This window comes from Pristis pectinata, chromosome 1 (assembly GCF_009764475.1).
Source record: "Pristis pectinata isolate sPriPec2 chromosome 1, sPriPec2.1.pri, whole genome shotgun sequence".
NCBI classification, from domain to species: domain Eukaryota; kingdom Metazoa; phylum Chordata; class Chondrichthyes; order Rhinopristiformes; family Pristidae; genus Pristis; species Pristis pectinata.
In genome coordinates this window covers 49,770,895-49,794,549 of record NC_067405.1, presented here as the reverse complement: position 1 = coordinate 49,794,549, position 23,655 = coordinate 49,770,895, and the positions used below count along the sequence as shown (strand labels likewise).

General features: G+C 37.2%; 1 protein-coding gene across 2 annotated transcripts in view; it reads right to left on the bottom strand.

The window, feature by feature from the left end:
- Window positions 1-334: 334 nt before the first annotated feature.
- Window positions 335-23,655, bottom strand: part of ube2e3 (ubiquitin-conjugating enzyme E2E 3 (UBC4/5 homolog, yeast)) — an 87,591-nt gene continuing 64,270 nt past the window's right edge. For both annotated transcript variants that reach the window (XM_052012718.1, XM_052012708.1), the window contains exons 4-6: window positions 11,262-11,394; window positions 8,629-8,776; window positions 335-962 (exon numbers count right to left, since the gene is read on the bottom strand). In XM_052012718.1, the coding sequence (XP_051868678.1) occupies window positions 865-962; window positions 8,629-8,776; window positions 11,262-11,394 (379 nt within the window). In that variant the 3' untranslated portion in view covers window positions 335-864. The remainder of the gene's footprint in view (window positions 963-8,628; window positions 8,777-11,261; window positions 11,395-23,655) is intronic.

Genomic DNA, 23,655 nt, shown 5'->3' with positions numbered 1-23,655 from the left:
AGTCAATGTTTATCAGAGTCTGCTCTTCTTCAGCAAGAAAGTGCCAACAATAATTACATGCTTACGTTAGTCTACCACGGCTTACATTGTCAACTTCATAACTATGAGTTGTGTTACTTGATATCCATCAATGCATGCTTTTTCCTCCCCTGCCCCAATATATACTGGTTGTTTTCAAAGCAGCGACTTCCACAGTACCCACATTGGTTATCCAATGATCTTGTCACTTCTATGGAAATATCCATCAATATCAATTATATCCAAACATCTGGTTCAAGATAATATTACCATTCCCACCAAATAACACACAAAATATAAAATAAATAAATAACCTCGGAAACAAGTTTATTGTGTTTTGAGATGATACATCAGGTGCTCATTATTTAGAGCTACAAAGTTTTAAATGAAATCTCTTCATTACAAATTGACAAAAGGTAAAACGGATTCACAACAGCATGTACCACATGATCAGAAATGGAACTGAGTCTAATACGAATGCCAAAATTCTAATAATCTACAGCTATCATAGATTTCATACAGATAATGGATTAGGCTAAAATGCACCATAATATTTGGTTGACTTGAGGAACATTTTCCTTATTACATCACAAAATACATTTTCATATCCCAAAGAAGCAGACTTGCAAGTAGGCATTTAAACATAACTAATCTACTGCTACAAAGATCTACTTCAATAGCATTTACCTTTTACAGGGTCTTGTCCCAATCTTCAAAAGATAAAAGCAGAGATTAGAATCAGTATAACATATACACAGAAGTCCGTATTGTAAAGGCTATAAAGAATTGTTGCACATTGTAAATAATGCCTCCTGCTCCTTTTCACAGCACAGGAAGTGATGTAATTTATGTTGCATATCTCTTGGTCCACTGTCTGGCTATCCTGTCATGTTCTGCTCTGTTGGTCAAATATTGGGTTGCTATGCTCCCAACTAGAGGATCCGCTGTCAAACAAAAAAATGATTGAATAAGCCAAAGAAGAAAAAAATTTAGAATGTTTTATGCACTTCTCCACCAATCCCCTCATTTTGTTTATATCATTTACCACCTTCTTCTCACTAAGCACATTCATAAAACGAATTTCAATCAATTTCGCGTTGTATTATATATTTAGTATTATTTTTCCAAAATGAAAACGAGAACTTAAATGTTATCGAAATCAAATTAAAACATTTCTAAAAGGAATAATGATGTAAAAGCAGATAATTCTGTCAGTTCTTATCATGGCATTATTTCTAAAAACATATTCCTACAGAGACAAGGAAATTTTTCTCATCTTCATTCTTTACATTATATACAGCACCTGTCAAATCTACCACATTTTAATCTTTCTTCTACATAGAGTAAATACTAAATGAAACATTGCATTTTTGGTATATAGGCGACTCCTACATTATGGAATAAAATTCACTCTTATGGAATTTATGTGGAAAATAAATAAACACAAAATGTGAAAGAAACAATTAATTTTGTCAATTTTCATTTTTAGTTACTCACTACTGTGGGGCAATAAGATTTGGATATGACATCACAGCGTTGATAAGGTTGGCAGTCACTGCCACACCCTCTCCTGTCTAAGGGCACATGAACAGATGTCTCAGAGTGCAATGCTGCCCAGCTCTTCATCTGCAAGGTATTTTCTCTGGTGCCTGATATCCCCACTTTCTAAACCTTGACCTAATCCACGAGCCTCCTCCCCACACCCTCATCCCTCCCCACGCCACCTCCCCCCACTCCCCCCCCCCCCATTTATCCTGAGTCTAATGTTGGCCTCAGCGGTTAGATAATGGCATTGGGTCACTTGTCATCGCCGTAAAATGGATTAATGAGAGAAAAACATTCAATAAGAATGCATCTCCAGTTATAACATGGGAATCAATGGGAAAAGGAGGTTGACATTATGAAAAAACAAGTTATAGATGGTTTTTCTAGGAATGCAACTCCCTCGTGATGCTGGAGTTGCCATTACTTGCATCAAATAAGCAATTGTACATCTTCTCTTCCCATAAAATGACTCCTTTTTTGCTGCTTCCAAACTATGATTATCAAGACCATGGATTACATCAAGTCAGTTCCTAAAATTTTTACTGGCCCTTTCCCTACTTTAATCAATAATTTACATCAGAGCCCAGACCTCCATTTCTAAGGGATGGCAGAAAGGTACAATGGCAGGCTTCCAGTAATCAACGGCCTGTCCAGTCGCAGGACAACTCATCCTTCCAATGTGTTTTCACCTGACAACTGAAAGTGATTAGTATTTATATTGAAAATGGAACCCAAGTAGACAACAATGGTGCAATATAAATCTCAATTCTAATTTTGGCATTTTGACTTACTGCTGTACAAACTCGTTTATTCATGGCTTTGAACTCAACCACAGACCAGCAGTACATCTGACCAGCAACTATTTCTCTCAAGTATAGATCAATAGCTTGATACTACATTTCAGCAGAGTTTGAGATTGTTCAGAATAGAAATCTTACTTCAAATGCTCTATTCTATGCAAGGGTGCAAAGGAGCATGATTTTTTTTAAATAGGCATGAATAAACAGGGCAAAAATGTCAAAACAACTTAAAAATGTAACCGATAATGGTGAAGCCTGAGTGGAGTTCAGACAAATTAAAGGGGATTTTGTTTATATATAAGACCTTCAGCCACTAACAGCTAATATTGAGCTTATCGCATTGAATTAAATGCACACATTCCCCAAATCTAGAAAATAATTAACTGAATCAAAATATACCTCAATAAGTATAAAGCATGTGGTTGCAAACTACATGGAACAGCCACTAGTGTAGTTCAATAAGAATTTGTTTACAATATAGCCAAATGCATTTAGAGCACAATGCCTATACAACAGCAAAGATGCTAATTTCACTAAGTTAGAGAACTAGCTATAATACGGAAGCAAATGTCATAAAATTCAAAAAGATTTGGATCAAGAAAGGTGCAAACTTGTTGCAGTCTCTTTGGGAAGCTAAAATAAAGAGAAAATGCTAGAAATACTCTTCAACCTGAAACATTAGCCATTTCTCTTCCCACAGGTGCAGACTGAGCTGCTAAGTATTGCCAGCATTTAGCATTTTTATTTTAGATTTCCAGAATCTGCAGTTTGTTTTTATCTTCACTCTTTGGTCAGTATCTTGACCATGTGGTTCATAATGTTCATATATTAGTATGATAATAGGATTTTTCTGCATTCGCAAGGGCCTTGAAATCAGGGACTCTGAAAATGGACATCACATTTTCTCCACCACCACCACCACCAACTCCCCTCCAACCCACTCATTAGAATAAGTGCCCAACTTGCCAAATGCCCATATGAAAAAGCTCATCAAATTAAGTGCCTATCAATGAACGTGAATAGCATTTAATGGCAAGTACAGTAAAACTCTAACGAGCGGTGATGGACTGGCTGACTTTCTACACCGTTACTCCTATTAATACTCCAACATAATTTTAGTTTATTTTTGAAAAGATAATACACAGTAGTTTTATAAATCTTGCAGTAAATCTAGAGATTCAAAAGGTAACACGGGAAACCCAGCCCCAGAGAGTTTAAAAGGAGGGTGGGAAACAGGACCCCAGAGAGAAAGACCAAAGGGAACATGGGAAATTGAATTTTGTTGGGGAATTCACATAGTTTTACATATTTTCACATCGGTAAAAATTGTAGGTGATTATGAATTTGGTGCACAAACAGGAAAAGCACAGCGTAATTTAAATGGTGAGAAATGGTGAGTAATGTTGATGGTCAGAGGGACCAACGTATCCTTCCACACAAGTTTCTGAAGCCATCAGGCAAGTGCGGCAAGTGATCCGGAAGGCAATTAGTTGGGCGGACTTTATTTTGAGAGCATGTGAATATATAACTAAAATTCTTACTGCAGTTGCATGGGTGCACCTAGAGTACTGTGCACAGTTTTGGTCTCCCTCAAACAATCACGGACTTGCCTTAGAGGAATTGCAGCAAATATTCACTAGAATGTTTCCAGGGATGGCAGGTTTGTCAAATATGGAGGGGCTTTATTCACTGGAGTTTAAAAGAATGAGAGAAGATCTCATTGAAACTTACAAAATTCTAACAGACTTGAAAGGCTGGATGAAGGGAGGATGATTCCCCTGGCTGAAGAGTCCAGAACCAAGGGTCAGTCTCAAATTAAGGGGGTAGGCTGTTTAGGACAAGATGAGGAGAAATTTCTTCACTCCAAGGATGATGAATCTTTAGAATTCTCTACTCTAGAGAGCTGCGAAGGCTCAGTTAAATTTTTTAAAAATTTTATTTACAGCGTGGTAACAGGCCCTTCTGGCCCAACGAGTCCGCGCCGCCCATTTTAAACCCCAAATTAACCTACCCGTACATCTTTGCAATGTAGGAGGAAACCGGAGCACCCGGAGGAAACCCACGCAGACACGGGAGAATGTACAAACTCCTTACAGACAGCGACGGGAATCGAATCCCGCTTGCTGGCGCTGTAATAGCGTCACGCTAACCACTACGCTACCGTGCCGTACAATCAAAACAGATGGATAGATTTGTGGACATTTAAAGAAAGGGTATGGGGGCAGTGTAGGAAGATGATGCTGAGGTAGATCATCCACGATCTTGATGAATGGCAGAACTGCCACAAAAGGCCAGATTACTCACTCCTGCTCCTATTTCTTAAATTCTTATGATTAGAACAATGAAGCAGCATGTGCGTGCAGTGTCAGAACACTGGATTCACAAAATAGAAAAACATGAACAATTAACAGCTACAATAGGGGACAAGGGATTTTTGAATTGTATTCTCCAATACATCATCACCAAGACATAATGGTGTAGAAGATCAATCATAATCATAGTGAATGGTAGCACAGCCTTAAGCAGCAACATTGCTGACTTCTGCTCTTATTCTTCTCTTCTAATGTCAATTCTATGCATTTCAACATGGAGGAGTATCATAGAAAAGGAAGAATGAGCAAAGGTGAAACACAAATAGAACTTGGTATAAACAAGGACACACAGAGCATTAATTCTATCCTTCAAGAAGGGAGGAAAATAGGAGATTGGCCATTAGCATATCACAAGCAACAGAGCATGGGTGAGATTTTTAGCAGAACTGACCAATATTACAGAAAAGGATTTTATTTTTAATTCATTCATTTTCTGAGATCTGGGCATTACCAGCAAGGTCAACATTTCCTTGAGAGGATGATGGCGAGCAGCCCTTCTGGTGAAGGCGCTCCCAAGTGCCATTTGGAAGGGAGTTCCAGGATTTCGTACCAGAGACAAAGGAGGAACACCAATACAAATCTAACTTTGATTTGGTGGAGAAGCTGCAGGTGATAATTTGTTCTTATTTGTCAGATTCTTATTTGCCTGGTACCTTTGTCCTTCTTGGTTATGGAGATCATGGGTTTCAAACAATAATTACAAACCTGTGTTCGTAAGCTCACCTTGGGTTCAAGTAGTCTGACTAAAGCTTAGGAAGTTGCCAAAAGGAGGAAGCAAGTAATTAGGTTAGGTAAGGGCATTTGTGATATGAAGCAAAGACACTGCTTCAGTCTTTCCAATATTTACTGGGGGGAAAAAATCTGTTGATCTGGTATTGGATGTTGTGCAAGTGGTCCAACAATTCAGAAACAGTGGAGGAGTCAAGTGAGATGGACCTGGGTACCAACAGCATTAATGTGTAAATTGACTGTACAGAAATGTCAACCAAGGGCACAAATGAGATGACAATACCCAAGCAGAACAAAGCTGGCAGTGCAGATACGGAAAGTGAAGTCACTGAAGGCATTTCTGTTTACAGCAGACAGATAAAAACTGAACATAATTCCAACCAGCTGGACAATGGAGATACTGGAGAATGATGGTTCAAACCACCATTGTGAAGGTTGCAGACAGGTACAGAGGATGAGAAGGGATGACTTAATGAATGGTCCAAAATGGGATTCAAACACAGTTTAAATTTGGGAGGTGACACCGTGTTAGGATTGTGGGAAAAGGGAAAGAAGAAATTAGCAAAGCATTAAGTTTGTTGTTCAGGGAATACCTCGAAGTCCAAAAGGTACCATGTATGTCATCAACTATATACATTTCAAACCTGTGTTTATCGGTATCAATGCAGAACCAGTGCAAATGAGAATACATTTATGGATTGGGAAAGGATTGGAGTAAGGTAACCCCAAATGCAACAGCTAGAATCAGGTTTGAGCTCAGTACTAATGAGGAAAGGAGACTGAGCCTATTGAAAGCAGAAAAGCCTCTACCCAAGTACCAAATCTAAATTAGGCTCAAAAACTCAAAGGTTGTTCATGGCTTGTAAGCAAGGGTTACAAACGAAATTCACTTGAAAACAAGTTAAAAGCAAAACTAAAAAAACAGGAGGGAAAAAAGGTGGTTGAAAATCAAAATAACAGACCAAACAAGTGACAAAGCCACACCAAGTACAAAGAGCTCTACAATTACAGAGTGAGAAGAAAACACTAACACAGCATTTCCCATGATCAGTACTGATGTGGTTTTCTCATAGAACTTTACAAGACTTGTGACTTAAAAATCATGACACAAATAATATGAATGCAGGTAAGCAGGACATAGAAATGTTTAAATAAATAAAGTACAAGATTCCATGTCTATTACATATGAAGGAAAACACACAATGTGATGGCATTGCAAGTCTGTAACAATGAACTCACGTACAACACTACAAAACTCAACACTACTTCATTATCAATAAAAACAAATGGATAAAATCTAAGAATTCAGCTTCAAAAACGTGGGGAAAACATCTTGGATTTACAAATAACAATAAATCAAAAATTTCACTTCACCAAAACTCAAATCAAAGGTCCCAATTAGAAGAAGTCCCAAGAATTTTTCCTTCAAATTACTAATGACACTTTCCCATTTGGTCACATACAATGTGGCTCCAATTCACACCCGTACATTAAGAAAATAAAAAGTTGCATTTGCCAACAAAAATTTACTCCAAAAGAATTCCAAATATCCCTCCTGAAGCAGATGATACAAATCCAAATTACTGATTTACTTTTCTGTATGACCATCAAAATAACCCAATTTCACCCCATGGAACATCACATTTTGCTATAGATATCAGATTTGTCTTGCTTTTCCTGATAACAAATTTTACTTCCTTGTGACTTTTTACATATTTTGCTGCAATGACAACCTTCTAGACTTCAAAACTTGCAATACTCATTATCGTTTATCTTCTTTAATGCGCATCACAAAGTTTGCAGAAGAACTTTTAGTATCCATCTAACTCAAAAGGTACATTAATTGCAAAACATATCATGCTCTCACCTATTTTGGAACTAATCACAGAATGTATTAATTATTTACCAAAATCATTCATTCTGTGATACCTCAGACATAAACTCAAGGAAATTCTGAAATTCCATGGATCCAAACATATGAACCAAAGTCTGGTCCCAACGAGCACAGAAGTGTAAAAACCACAACACTAGCATCTAGATCAATGATAGTGAACATATTAGATTATCCAACTGTAACTGCTGCAAAACTGTGCAATCTCAGCAAGATCCCATGCACCCCAAAATTTTTAATGAAAGAATAGAGCCTACATCCACCCTAAAGTGTGCCCGTATCTCCACCTTTGTAGTACACACACGTGGTTCCTTGATAGTTAGGGAATGTTTTTGAAGCAGGACTTTGAGTTTTAAACTTCATTTAAAGCAGCAGAGGGACTGCATTTTTAATTTGGAACATTCATTAACACCACTGACTGGATCTAAATCTTCACCTTCATAGTGTTTTTTTAATTATTATTTTATGGTGAACAGCAAACAAAATCTGTGAGTAGAGCTGTACAAGATGATAACTGGACCATCAGGAAAGAAGAAAAGAAAATAGATTAACCAAATTAAGAATGCATAGACATTAAACAATGGAGGGACAAACCAAGGGGCAGGAATTTGATGTGCAGCAAAACTTCAACCATTGGCTTCATTTCACAAGTTACATTTTCATTGCTCATGTAATTGCAAAGTTGCAGGAACTAACAATTATACAGCCAAAAGTAAATGCAAGTTTAAAAACAGATGATGATATTTTACATGATTTGATTACTTAGCTGAGTAAATATCAACATCACTGCAACCATATTACTGTTATACTATAGCAGATGCCCACTTTCGCCAATGCAAGGCTAACTCCAGATAACAGGCTGAAAGCACATTCAACAGTTACTATTTGCAACTTGTATAACTGAGGAAGGCAAGTTGTTTAAAGCATTTGAAAAAGATAGTACGAAAGATTACATTTAGATATCCCCCTTTTTAAACTGACTCATTGTGTCAGTAGACAACTTTGCATGACAGTTGTATATCACAGACTACAAAGAGATAATTGGATTACTTTCTGAATGCATATGCACAAAAAAAAGAACATCAAGCACAAGTTCAAATGATAAAGGCAAACGAACAGGCTCGAGTCTAATAATCCAGTCAACAACCAACATAAGTTTTAATGTTTAATTCTTAAATAAATAACATACAAGACACACTGAACTATAAATAATCTCAACTGATTTCAATATGAAGTGTCATCTCTCAAATTTTTTGGGACATTATTTGCTTACCTGGGTTACAGTCTGTCAGAAGTGAGCAAATAGAAAGTAGAACCTTAGAAATGGTCAGAGCTGGACTCCAGTTGTCTTTCAGAATATCCAGACAAATTACTCCCTGACTGTTGATATTGCAGTGATAGATTCTGGTCCGGAATGTTACCTAAAGATAACATGCAAGAACAGTTGTTTTTTTTATAGACAACAAGTAATTTAATATTGCTGTCAAGTGTGGCACAAGTTATATGCAAGTAATACCATGAACTAGAACTCATCCAATGGGATGAAAAAGCAGCAATTGGAAAAATAATAAAAAGGAAAGTATGTTGAAACAAATGGAAATTTAAAAACTGAAAAAGACAGTGGCTGTAGTCTTAAATTCAAGAATATTCAAATCTTACAAACATTGCAAATTAAGAAAATAATGGAACAAATTCCATACTTGCTTGATTAGGAATGTAATTTCAATATGCAAAATGGACTGCAGCATAACCGCCATCCCATAGAAATAGAAATAAAAATAGAAACGAATGGCAACATAGAATATTTGAAGAATCTGGACAGGTTATGACACTTTACGTATACCAAAACATCAGATGTGCCAGCATTTCCAGTGAGCAGACTATTTGTTGGGACAGAATCTATGACCTCAACAAATATCCACTATCAACAGACTGAGTCCCCCTTTTAAAAAAACTCATATTTTGAGAATCACAGAACAGTTGCAGCAGAGAAAGAATATCTGGCCCACTGAATGCATACTAGCTCCATGAAAGAGGTCCCAAACTCCCACAGTCCTAGAAATGCTTTCCTTTTAGGTGCTGATCTGATACAATGCCCTTTTGAATGCTGCAATCGAATCTGTTCCCACTACTACCCCACCAGTGTCTTCCAGATCCTAACTGTTGCCTAAAAAGTTCACCATGGTACTTTTGATTATGTTATCAGTTATTCTCCTTCTGTGAACCCAGGCTCTTGACCCATCTGTTAATAGGAAAAGTTTCTATCTACTCTTTCATGACACCTTATTACTTTAATGTCTCGTCAAATCACCCAAGTACCAACCCCTGGGGAACTCGACTGCATCTTCTCTCCAATCCAGAAATCCTGTTACTACTACTCCCATTTCCTGTAACTCCAATAATTTTTAGCCTAGCTGCTATAGCCCATTAACTCAAAGGGTGCAGTCTTGATGACAAGACTATTATGCTTCAGTTCCTCAAATGCCAAGCCCATTTAAATCACATCAACCATATTTCCTTAATTGACTTTCCGCTATTTGATCAAAAAAAATCGTTAGTTAAGCCATGACTGGCCTTAAATTCATGCTGCCTTTACCTAATCAATCCATACTTATTCAAGTAACTAATTCTGTACCCATTTCTAGAATCTTCCTCACCAGAGATTGAACGAAGTTATCTGTGGATTACAGATGGATCCTCGAACCTTTTGTTGAACAAGGGAGTAATATTCCTTCATCCATTGCAAAAACTCTCAACACTATTCATTTGTAGTAATTCTCACTCTGACAAAGCTTTCATCTATGCTTAGATCATTGAGAGACTGAATAAATTATGCAAACCATGCTTTGGAAAGCACTTATCCATTCCAGAAATAGATGCTTCTAGTACCAAATTGGATATGAGAGTAAAGGGAAAAAGTGGAAAATGGATAGAAGTTGGCTACGAGAATCAAGACTAGATTGGAGGCAATTATCCTTCAGGAGGTTCCTTTTCAATAAAATGGCCTTAATCTCAAAATAATTTTGAAGACTCAAGAAACTTCTCTCACTCACAAAATAGAAATAAATATAATTGACTGCAAAAATGTTCCCTGTCTATTAAAAATAGAAGTGTGTAAAATAGAGACTTGGACAGTGAAAAAACTTCAGTGATTTTGTGATATATTTGGTTCAGGCAATGAGCATAAATTCCAGCTTCTAATTCCTTTCATTGCCTGCTTATTTTTGGATAGTGGCTTATTTTTAAATTTACTATTTAAATCTGCTGAATTGTTATTATTAGTTTCAGTTATTAAATGGAGTCCATTAAATCAAATCTTGAAACATGAAAAAAGGCATCCACTTAAGCAGGGAATTTCCAAGCATTACAATTTTTTTCTCAATTTGTATCCAAACTGCAAAGACTGAATAAATTATGCAAACCATGCTTTGGAAAGCACTAATCCATTCCAGAAATACAAACTTAAAAAAATGAGAATAGGTTTGCAACAGATGGAATAGCCTGTGTTCTTGGGTTGCAAGATTGCACAATAGAATAAATAAATGTCATTAATTAATCAGATAAAGATCATTAATTGCAAAATATCAATAATGCCTAACTTTTCAAGTGACCCTAAAAAGTCAAGATTTCAGGAAATTATTCCCTGAACTTTAGAGATAATGCAGTTATCTAATAATATAGATCCAAGTTAAATTTATTAATTTAAATTAAAATTTCAGATGCAAGTATTTTTGAATGATTGCAAACATATTGCCTAAGATATCAAAGTACTTGGCAATGGCTCAGTAAGCTTCATAATATCATTTGAAAATTCAGACATGCCATTTAGAAATTCATTAGATCAGTGTCGGGCAACATGCTCAACTATTTTTAAATGAATACAGTTCACGAGGTATCACAGCTTACCTTTGGTGGTTTGAATGGATAATCAGATGAGAAAGTGATGTCCAGAAAAAAAACTCCTCCCTCATAAACTGAACCAGGAGGACCTAATATGGTAGATCGCCACTCGTATATATTGTCGCCTTTTGGACCAGCGCTGAAATAAATCCATTAAAAATATGTTAAACATATTATTTGCAACATTTAATTACCTAATTTAATGAAGTGGATTTCAGGTCCCGAGCACAGTTAACATTTGAATACAAGTTTTTAATGTTTCAGATACAAAATGGTCTCAACCAACTAGATGCAACTGCAATTCTTGTGCCATAAGCAGAAAGTGGAAACGACTTTAAATATGGACAAACAGTAGGACGTTTACAAACAGCAAGTCTATTCAATTATCTGTTCCCATGATCAACAGGGGATGTTGCATGGCCCAAATGTCAAACTGTCACAAAAACCATTTCCACAACAACATTCATCTTTTCCATTAGCTCGTCCCTTTCTGCAAAAATGCTTTTTTTTATCCCTTTTTCATCATCATATTCAAGTACCTCACTTTCCTTCCACTCACAATTTTTCATAAATTCCAAATGTTACTAAATTTTACTGAACCCCACCCAACCCTGCCTCAATTCTGTTAAATTCTATGCCCTCGCTGACCAAGTTTCCCAGTCCCGCAAGCCTCTCATCCTGCAATACACTGACGTTTTAATCCTTCCCAATCCCTTCGGCTCCAACTCAAAATATTCCATTCCTTCTTTTACACTTGTGGGAAATGTATGTCAATGGCTAAACCAATGTTTACTCTTCATTCCTAATTGCACTGGGAAAGACAGTGGTGAGCTGCATTCTTGAAATGCAGCAGTCCTTCTGGTGAAGATATGCTCACTGTTCTGCTAAATTGGGAGTTCATGGATTTTGACAAGTGATGCACAAGTTTTGCAAGGAGAGCCAGATAAGCCCTCTGATGTCACATGTGAAATTCATTTTACAAAACCATTTATTGTTATTTTTAGCCATGTACATGCAGAAAATAGTACTAAATCATGTTTCTATTCTAAAGCTGTCCCTAAGGGGACAACTTTAAAACCCACATTAAAAACAAAACTAATATTTGCCTAATTTTCATCTTGGGAGATGAGATAATACCCAGAGTGTTTGAAATAACGACATAATGAGCAATGTTATATCGAAGTTACACTGTACTAGCAAGCAACAATGCACCAAGAATGATTTTTAACAGTGCAGGGAATTATGACTAAGTATGTGACTGATAGTGTAAATTTCTTGAACTCATTTTCAAAGCCCTTATGAGTCATGGAAAGTCAAGAAATAAGACTTGTGTTTTTGGTCCATGAGCATGTCATTATTCTTTTTAACATACCTATTGTTTTGCAAATAAAGCAAACTTAAGTTGCCAACTGTTTTCTGTCATTTTTTAAAAAAATTTTAAGTTTTCACTCCTTAACCCCATTCCAATTTCTTTAAAGCTGGTCTGTGTTTATTCTATACTAATTAATTTGCCAACTCCTCAAAGCTGGATTAACCTTTGTGTTCCTGGAAATCCATTCCACGTATTTCCATAAAAACAAACTTTTTTTCTATAATGTCTGTGAAAATATAAAAAATTTGAAAGAAAAAACTACTTGAACATGCTGACACTTATTTTCAGATCTAGTATCTTAGTTGTTTGTAGTTCAACAATTTGAAATTAAGGAAATATGCCTAGTATATCCAATCCTGGTAGCTGCAAAACATTACATCCAAATGACAATTTCTATCTGCATGGCTGCCTTGCTACATCTCCAACTATCCTTAAAAAGATTCTCAAAACCAATCTTTTGGGCCAAGTTTTTTTGTTAGCTCTGCAAATGTTCTCTCTGTGAAACATGTTAAAATCACACAGTTATAACATACAATTTTGTCACAATACTGCAGATTGATATTAATCACTAGAATGAACAAATTCTGAAAAGTGCCTATGCTTTTAAGTTTATTCATGACACATTGTAACTAAATAACTAAGTTCAACTGAAAGTTTAAAAAAAAAACACCTTGAGCAACCAAAATTCAAAAGGAAAACACTTCACAAGGATGTTAGTGGGTGGGTGTGAGTAATGTACATGCTTACAATCAATAGTTGAAAAGTAATGATGCACTTGAAGTCCGACTGTTTCAGTATACATGTCTCACACAATTCTACTCATTAACAACACTAGTACCCAAATACTGACATTTTGTAAATATCCCAAAAACTTCAGTGTTCATGTTGAAGGATTTTACCCAAAGAATGGCAAGTTAGAAAGTCCATTGCAAACATTAATGCTAAGCCTCTGAACTGATATGGTTTTGAGGTATATGAATCCAATGGAGGAATACCAGGTAGTTCAGTATTCCCAAGTGAAGCTCAAAGCCCTTCTACCAGCCCAAGTGCCTGAAAAGGTGAAATTAACTTCTGGAGACTTTTCTGTATTTGATTTAATAGTTAATGGGATGGTTCTGAAAAACAAGTCTGAGTCATGAAAGCACTACCAAAATGCACCAGGTGTTTGTTGTGATAAATAGACACCACAAGTAGATGAACAATGAGAGGCCATGGGCTTCAAACTCCAAACTGTACAATAAACTAAACATAGTCTTAGACATTGCCAGGAGGTGACAGAACAGCAGAGAAATATGGCAAAGAAAAAATAAGCCAGTGATCAATTAAAACGCAAGACAAGCTGGTCCATCAAACCCAATCCACACCAAAATGCCAAAACATCATTATGTATACATTTTTGCACTTTCTTGCAGGACCAACCATATGGTCTCAAAAACAAAGAAGCAAAATTAGTAAAGCTGCTTGTGTCAAGGATGCATCATAAACAGCTAGAGACTTGGTCCATAACTGGAAACATCCCTTTCTCAATCATGTTTCAATTTTCCTTTCACAGAGATGCAGTATTCCACACAAATCTTGACAGTTCTTTCCAGAGAACAAAGATGACGAAAAGACTTCTAATATTTAAATCAACAAATTTGACAGATGCAACCTATAGTTCAATTGTGCACATTCAAAAATCAGAAATCATCAGTCCTTATTATTTTAATTATTTCCACATCTCCTCAGTCAACTCTTCCACCTGCAATGCATCACCAATTATTCAAGCCAATTCTGATAGCAAAAGGCTGAGAATTTGGTGACATCTTGTTGATAATCCTACATAGAGAATTGATATCCAAATGTTGGGATCCAAACCAAAGATGCACAGAACCAATGTACTGCACTATAATTTGAACTTTCCAATCCTAGTGAGAATACCTGAAGACCTATTTACGCTACCAACCTCAAGTCTCACAGCAGGAATCTAAGGTTGTCTTAGCAATGAATTCCTAATCAAATTCATACACAGTGAGTCATTGTGCTAAATTGTAAAAGGATTCACTATTCTTATCTCTCTACATGTCTACATCTCAAAATCATTGATTAGGCATTAAGGGGATAAATAATCAACTGACATTTTGAATTCCGAAGTGCCTAGAAAAGTCAAAAATCAAAAGAGCAACAAAGTAATGTGGAGTATTTCATTATACAGGCAATCCCCAGGTTACACAAGGGCTCGGTTCCTGAAAATAGTCCGTAAATCAATTTTTTCCCCACAAGTCAGCAATGTCAGTTTCCTATCGCTACCCACATCAAATAGTTCCTATAATTCTTCCATTTCATCAGATATGATCACCTAAGACTACCCATAATTAAAATAATGGAACATCTACTGTACCCAGTTGTTCAATGAACTCCATGTAACATTTTATTACCATTGTTACTATCTTGAAAAATTCTTTAAAAACTTATTGGAGAATTTGCGTAAAGTTGTATTTCCATGTGTCAGGTCTTCCGTAACTCAGAGCCCCTATAATAGCTTCAATTTTTGTTACAGGCAACCCCGTGTTACGGACGTTTGGGTTGTGGAAATTCGCCCTAACAGAATTCATGAATCACTACAGGTCATCACTGGGTAATGAATGGGTTCCGTTTTTATAGATGCCCATCAGTCGATTTTGTCTGTAATTCAGGAAATACACAAAAATCACTTGATATGGTAACCGTCCCTTTACAGTATTGTAATGAATGGTGTCAAAAGCATATTACTGATTAAAAACAATTACTAAAATTGGAGAGAGAGAGAAAACTAGTTCTGCTGTTCACAGGAACAAACTTATGTACGTATGTCAGATTTTTGACTTTAATAACATTACGAGAACTTGTTCACATGTAGGGCTGTCCATAAGTCAGGCATTCCTAACCCAGGGACAGCTTATACCCAAAAATTTGAAATAAGGAATAAAGTGCACACTCACAGAATTTGTGTGTGGGGGGGGGGGGGGGAAAGTAAACAAATCATTTTTTTCCCCAACTCTAATTTCTTAATACAAGCGCAGATGACGTGGCTATGCCTTATGGAAAAATCACAGTAATCCCCGTTTTCTTGGAACGCAAACCCCCCACCCCATAGTGTGGGGGTCGCCTCTACTTCATTGCACTGACCCAAGCTGCAATGTTCAACATCAGCCACTAGATGGTGCTTTTATTCCTACTCAGCATAAATCGGAACTGAACAAGCACGGGGTTTAAAAGGTGTGCCTGTGGTAGCAGATATAACAAATTCTATCCTAGTAATTGTCAGGGAATGCAAAAAAGGCAAAGAAAATGGTCTATATACCAGCAGCAACATTTCTAATAACCTCAAACAAACCCACAACTTTGGCATGGTGGTAGTAACCTATATATTTCAAAAATTGGATACTAAAGTTAGATTCACTGTTCTATGCAACTCATCCAAATTGATACACTCTTTAAAATTTCAGCTGTATTATTACAAAAATATCGGAAACTAGTGATGCACATGTGAACAAAAACTCAATTGGAATAAAGGGGGAAAAACAACAGAAAATGAGAATTTGTCATCCAAAGAAAATTCAGTGCTCTTTGTGCATTTTTATTGTATTGGATCCAGAGACAAAAGCCAGGTTTACTCAGCCATCTGTCAAAAACAAGCATTTCTTACAGATTTTATAACTCAAATAATCAAAAGTCCTGGTTAAATATTGCTGAGACTGAACTACTGTCTTTGGTGCCCAACAAAATTCCATTACCTAATCATCAAGTCCATCCCATATCTCGATAACCAAGAACGAACCAGTATGTTGATAACCTTAGTGCCATTTGACAGAAAGAATACATATCCCACCATGCCTGCCTCAGCACAAACTTATCCATTCCAATACCATACTGGCTCGTCCCTCTCCTTCCAATGTTAATATTATAGTTATCAAAAAGTCTTTCTTGTACCCCAATTTGTATCAACCCTGGTCACCCAAAAGAGACCTGGGCCTCTGTACCTCCCTCTGCAACTGGACAGTCAACTTCCTCATCAGCAGATCTCAATCAGTGAGGATTGGTAACATCATCTCCTCCTCGCTGAGCATCAACACAGGTGCATCTCAAGGCAGGGCGCTTCGCCCTCTGCTCTACTCTCCATACACGATTGTATGACTAAGCACAGCTCCATTGCCACCTTCAAATTTGCCGACAACATTACTGTTGTTGGACGAATCACAGGTGGCAATGAGTCAGCTTACCAGCGTGAGATAGGACACCTGGTTGAGTGGTGCCTCAATAACAACCTCTCGCTCAACATCAACAAAACTAAAGAGCTGATCATTCACTTCAGGAAGGAGAAGGAGGGCAAACATGTGCCAGTCTACATGGGGGGGGGGGGGGGGGGGGGCAGGAATCAGTAGTGGAGAGAGTCAGCAGCTTTAAATTCCTGGATGTTAACATATCCGATGACCTGCCCTGGGCCCAGCACATAGATGCAATCATGCTCCAACAAGGTTCCACCTCCAGACATACATTCCCTTCCCTTTCAGCATTTTGAAGAGTTTCCTTTATAACTCCTTAGTCGACTCTTCAGTCTCCACTAAACACTTCCTATCTTACATATTTTTCCATGCAACCACAGGAGATGTAACACCTGTCCTTTCACCTCTTCCCTTTTCGGCATCCAGAGACCCATATAATCTTTCCAGGTGAAGCAGCAATTTACTTGTTGTTCTTCCAATCTAGTGTATTGTATTCAGTGTTCACAATGTCATCTCCTCTGCATTAGAGAAACCAAATGCAGATTGGGTCATTGCTTTACAGAGTGCCTGCATTCAGGCCACTGGAGTGGCCCTGAGCTTTCTATTTTCTGCCACTTTAATTTTCCATCCCATCCCACCCCAGCACCTCCGCTGCATCGGCCTGCATCATTACAGTGATGCCCAATGCAAGCACAAAGAACAATACCTCATCTTCGAACTGAGCGCAATACCAAATTCTTTAACTTTAGGAAACTCACTTTCTGTGTCAGAACTGATTATTTCTACTGCAAGTCACCTATCTGCATTACTGGTGCACTATTTCTCTATCTTCAGTGGTATACTTCATGTGCTATGAACAACATACAACAGATAAAGAATCATTATTAACTTCTAACTACTCAATGAACTGACATGATCTGGTCTCATGCTATCATAAATACCATCATTGTTCTATTTACCCTTCCTGCCACCATTGCAATTTAAAATCACCTTTCTCTCTCTCTCAATTCTCAGGAAGCATCTCTTACCTTAAGTGTCAACTCTGTTTTGCTTTCCACAAATGCTGCCCATCTGTTGTTTCCAGCATTTTTTGTTTCAGATTTCCAGCATCTGCAGTTTATTTTTGCTTCCCATCTAATTTCTATGTGGCTTGACACAAAAGAAATGGCCATACCTCTGATACATTTTGTTTCATTAAAAGTGGCAAATTCTATTGCTTTGTTATGATGAGAGAAGTCCACACTTGGAAGATACTGCTTTTCTATCCCTCTGCATATCCTTTTATCCCAATGTAAGTGAAATATAATTCCATGTTATGGGAGTTAAAGATTTGGAGAATCAAAAAAAAGCGTGATAGCGAAAAAAAGATTATAAACTGAAAACAGATTTAAGAGTGGCAGCATATAACATTAAGTGTTTGGAGAAGTGGTTAAAAATACAAACTGAAGAACACAAAATGAAAAGATGTTCATTTCAAAACAAAAATCAAAACAATTCTTCATAAGTAATTCAATTTTTGTGAATGACTTTAAGCAGATCTGGCAAAAATGATTGATGCCTTACAAGAACAAATATCTCCTTTGCTCATCAGGTCAGGTCAAGTACTGCAACTTAAAATATATACAAGTTTATCCTGGATACAAGTTCAGATGTAGCCAGGTCCATCATTCTACAAAATGCAAGAAATTGCACAACTTAAGGTTGATATAAATTCTAAAGAGAGATTAAGTATTCAACAGAATAGCATCAAAGTAAAAATATTTCTGAAGCAATTTATAGCACTGTTAACTTTACAAATCATCTTTTAAAGAGAATTTGATACATTTTGAGCAAGAAAATAATTCTCAAATGATCTGCTCTCAAAGCATTTACCCAGTGTAGTCTTTGATAATCCTTTTTAAACCAAGAGGGTCAAAGGGAAATACAAAGATTGTTATTTCAACAAGGCACAAAGTTATTTGACATGGACTTCTCCTTAAGGGGGTAAAGAACCTGGCATCAACCATAAATTGCAAAAAAAGGTACTAACTAAAATTTGTGAATGTTAAGAATTCCTTAGCACTCTATCATTTTGCTTTCTGCCTATATAAATAAATACATTTCAATGCCAAGGTTTCACAAATGTCTGCAGTACTACCCTAGGAGTCCCAATGTTTAAATTTGACAAGTAAACTAATGTGATTTGAATCTGAAAAAAAATGCTAGTTAATCCTGACTCTGCAAAAGTTGCAAAATTATGGAGGTATTGAGTTCTAAACATAAGAAAAGTTTTTGGATTAGAAATAGAAGCATCATGCTCACTTAAGCTCCAGAATAGAATCTAGATAATTTGCATTTCTAATAGCATCTTCAAAATAGCTGAACAGTTCAAAATGCTTCAGAGGAGCGTTATCAACAACAGAATTGGATATTACAACAGAAGAGGAACAAGCTTAGTCACAGAGCTGGGTTTAACAAGTGCCTAAAAAGGTGGAGAGAGGAAAAAACTAAAGAGATTGGAGAGAAAATTCCAGTTTAGAGTTGCAGAATGGCCAATAAATGCAGAATTATCAATAGTGAAGCAATTAAAAGTGGATTGTAGAGCTGTAGAATGTTTCTGAGGTAGACAGGGTCAAGGCCATGAGGGATATGGGAAAAAAAGGTGAGAATTTTAAAAGACTTTACGAAACAAGAACCATGTATATCAACACACACGGGGAAGTATATAAACAGGACATGGAGAGTATTCTGGATTTACTCAAATTTATCTGAAGCTGTGGAGGCCTGATCATTGGGGGTGTTTAAGGCGGAGATTGATATGTATCTAATTAGTCAGGGTATCACGGGATATGGGGAAAAGGCTGGGAATTGGGACTAGATGGGAGAATAGTTTAACTCATGGTGAAGTGGCGGAGCAGACTCAGTGGGCCGAATGGCCTACTTCTGCTCCTTTGTCTTGTGATCTTGTGAGTTAGAGCAGAATCTGGCCACACAGTAGTGAGTGTATTAGGGAGTAAAGTAGGAGGCTGAGGACAGAGTCTTGCGGGGCACAAGCATTGAGGATAATTGTGGTGGAGGTGCTGCTACCTATCCTTACAGATTGTGGTCTCTAAGTCAGGAAGTTACAGATCCAGTTGCAAAGAGAGGTGCTGAGTCCTTGGTCTAGGATCTGGAGATGAATTTGTTTGGAATTATGGGGTTGTAGGCAATAAATAGGAGTCTGATGGAGGTGTCTTTGTAATCCAGGTGCTCCAGAGGTGAATGTAGGATTAGGAAGATGATGTCTACCGTGGACCTGTTTCGGCAGTAGGTGAATTGCAGTGGGTCAAGGTTGGCTGGGAGGCTGAAGCTGATGTGTTCCAGCCTCTTAAAGCACTTCATGATGGTGGATACCAAAGCACGTTACCTTATTTTTCTTCGGCACCAGGATGATAGTGGTCTTTTTTTTACAGCAGGTGGGAACCTCAGATTAGAGGAAGATTAATTGGTAGATTAATCTGGCAGTAAACCTACTCTCAATTAACGGGCCAGAGATACTAGCCCTTTCCAGCAGGTCTCAATTCCATTGGTTATTTTGGCAAGATGATATGATAAAGCAAATCACCAGTGAAAGTATTCCAAATGCTTCTGCCAAAACAGCATGGCAACAACAAATATGGACAAACATACTCTCACAAATAATAGTTATGAATATTAAAGTCAGTCTTTACTTACCTCAATGATTCCATTAACCTTCTATGATCTTAACAGAGGCAACAAATTTAAAATCAATGCAGTTCTAAAAAGGAGTGTGATTGAATAGAAAATGTTAAACAAAGGCAGTTCCACTGAACAGGGAATTGACTAGCAACAAAATGATTTATCTTTCATTTCTATGAATAGATTCCTGGAGTTGGCAAGGAAGGATTAAATATTTAAAGCTATTGGAAGTCTGTGACAACTAAGAAGTCTGATATTGTTCTCAAGTATCCAGAAGAAATCTGTGAAGATCAACTTGAGGCTGCCCAAACTCAAATAATTTTGCATAGAAATATAAAGAACCCAACATCTGTAATGGGGTAACTACTCAACCAGAACCAACATTTGCTGATTACAAACAGCAGGCTGAACCTTCAAGCTGAGCGAAATTGTAAACAAAGTAATTTAATTGTTGCATTTAATAGGAATTAACTTACCAATGCTTTTTGACACCATTAAGTGTTAAACCGGATCTTCAGCCAGGTTTTTATTAATTCACAACTAAACATACGCTCATGACTATCTTGCAATAAGTTGCATTGAAATCTCATGCTTTATCTGTATTTGGTACCAAACTTAAAAATGTTAGACAAAAATCAAAGGCAACTGTAGCACATGAAAGCGAGAAGCATCTGAAAAGGGTCTGTGGAAATCTGTAGTAATAACTACTTTCATTCATATTAGACCAATAATGTAGCAAAAAAGTCCAAGTGTCTCATGGGCACATTACTAAGGTCAATGATCAAAAGTTTGATCAAAATTGTAGCTCTTAAAGAGCATTTTTTTAAAAAAGCAAACAGAAAGATGGCAAGGCAAAGGAAAGGAATTCCACACTGGGTTTTGGCAGAAGAATCAATGATAGCACAATTAACATTGGGGATATGCAAAATTGAACAAGTGCTGTCATCTCAGAAGGCTTTATGACATTGCTGATCGGAAGGGGCAATGCTACAGAGACATCTTCAAACAAGGACAAAAATTGAGGTGTTGCTTCACAGGGAGCCTACATATGCCTACAATCATGGAGTTTATCTGTGAAAGTCAGTGACTTCTGAATGAGGTTTGTGACAGAATTGAGGATCAGTCTTCACAATACTTAAATAGAGGAAATGCTGATTCATCCAGAATAAAAGCAGAAAATGTTGGAAAAACTCAGTAGATCAGGTAGCATCTGTAAAGGGTCAGGCAGAATCTATGGAGGGAGATAAAGTTAATATTTTAAGTCAATGACCTTTCATCATAACTGGAAAATATTAGAGATTAAACACATTTTAAGTTGCAGAGAATGGGGAGGGGTGAAAATAACAAAAAGTATTTCTGCGATGGGTCAGAGACCAAGAGAGAAGGAGCGTTATGTAATGGTGGTGCCCGCTGAGACAGGGTGGTGAAAATTTGTTAATCCTAACTGATCTCTCTGAAAATGTAAACTGAAAGAAATGAACGATGATTGGGGGGGGTGGGGGTGGCGGGGTATGGAATTAATACTGTAATTGTGGAATACAAAATTCTCCAGTTGCTGGAAATCCAAAATAAGACAACATCATGTAAAGTGTCACCATTAGAAGATGCAATGGAGCCTAAGAAACTAAGAGAATGGAATGGAGTCCTTTCAGAAAACATGGTGGGAGAAGTCAAGATAGCTATTGGAGGCTTTGTGGTTCTGGTAAATACTGGTTGTTTCCTATCCCAAGTTGCTGATAAAGAAATCAAGAAAGGGAAGAGACTTAAAAGGACCAGACGGACATATGAGCAAGATGGAAATTACAGCAAAGATAATAAAACTCTCACATACTGTGTGAGAGCAGGAAGCAGCACAAAACAGTCATTAATGTGCCAGAAAGAGAGGCAAGGGAGGGTCTTGAACAGGACTGAAACAAGAACTGTTCCATGTATCAAAAAAAAGGGAGGTACAGCGTGTATCCATACAGCACTTCTCATCCAGCCTTGACTGTCAAACAAGTAGTCTCATGGATTAAAGTCAGTGAATGATGCAGGAGAGGTGTAAAGTTGTGTGTCATTAGTATACATAGAGAAACTGATGTATTTGAGAGACTATATAGCTGAGAAACAGGAGGGACATTGGGTAAAACCAGAAGTAACAGTGCAAGCTTGCAAACAAAAGGCATTATGTCAATTCTCCGTCAACATAAAATAATCCAGTCCAGCTGGCTGACAATGGAAAGGATTGGAGGATGAAAGGGTGGTTAATTGTGTGAAAGGCTGTAGACTTGTCAAACAAATAAATGAGGGATATATTACAGAGTAAATCCAGGAGCTGTGGCCAGTGGGTCCTCGCCTCAAGATGTTACTGCAGAAATATTAAGATTTGCAAAAGTTGAAGTTACAGAAAATGTAGAAATGAGAATGAAAAAATCTGTTCCAAGAAACAACACATTTGTTACTGCAAATACGAGAAATTCTTACCCAATGCAAGCTTTTAATAAAATCAGAGCACTGAAAGATCTTGTTGGACAGCTCAATGTATTGCAAGGAGCTCTGATAAAATGTTTTAACAAGTTCCTTTTTAATTTCTCTCCTTCACTGTTCACATGGATCATAATTGCATGAAAATATCAAATTTAAATAAGTCTTCACATTTTACATGGTCCAAGTAATCCTCTTGACACACCCTTAAAAAAGCAAGGTATTTCAGAAGACAGTGTACACAAAATTTGATTCCTGCAATCAAATCAACATGTCTTTCAATAATTCCAACATCATGGTGGGCATACTTCACTGAAAAACAAAAGCAGTAACCAAATGTTGATTTAAAGCCAGACTTATTCATGAAGTGAATTAAGGCAGGCTTGCAAGACAGTCAACGTGGCTATATCCCAAAGAATTTTAGGTCAGAGTTGATGAGGGCGAGTCTGAGATTTGGACTCTGTAATATATCAAAGGAGAGGAAAAGTTATTTGAAAACTTTGTTCCAGGAGGCAATCACAACCACAAGATTATGTACTGCAGCAGTGATCAGCCAAGAGGGACAAGAGGGTGTAATTACAAAGGAGGTCGGTATGAGGATCCAGAAGGTACCAGTGGAAGAGTCATTGGTCTTGCATTTGTC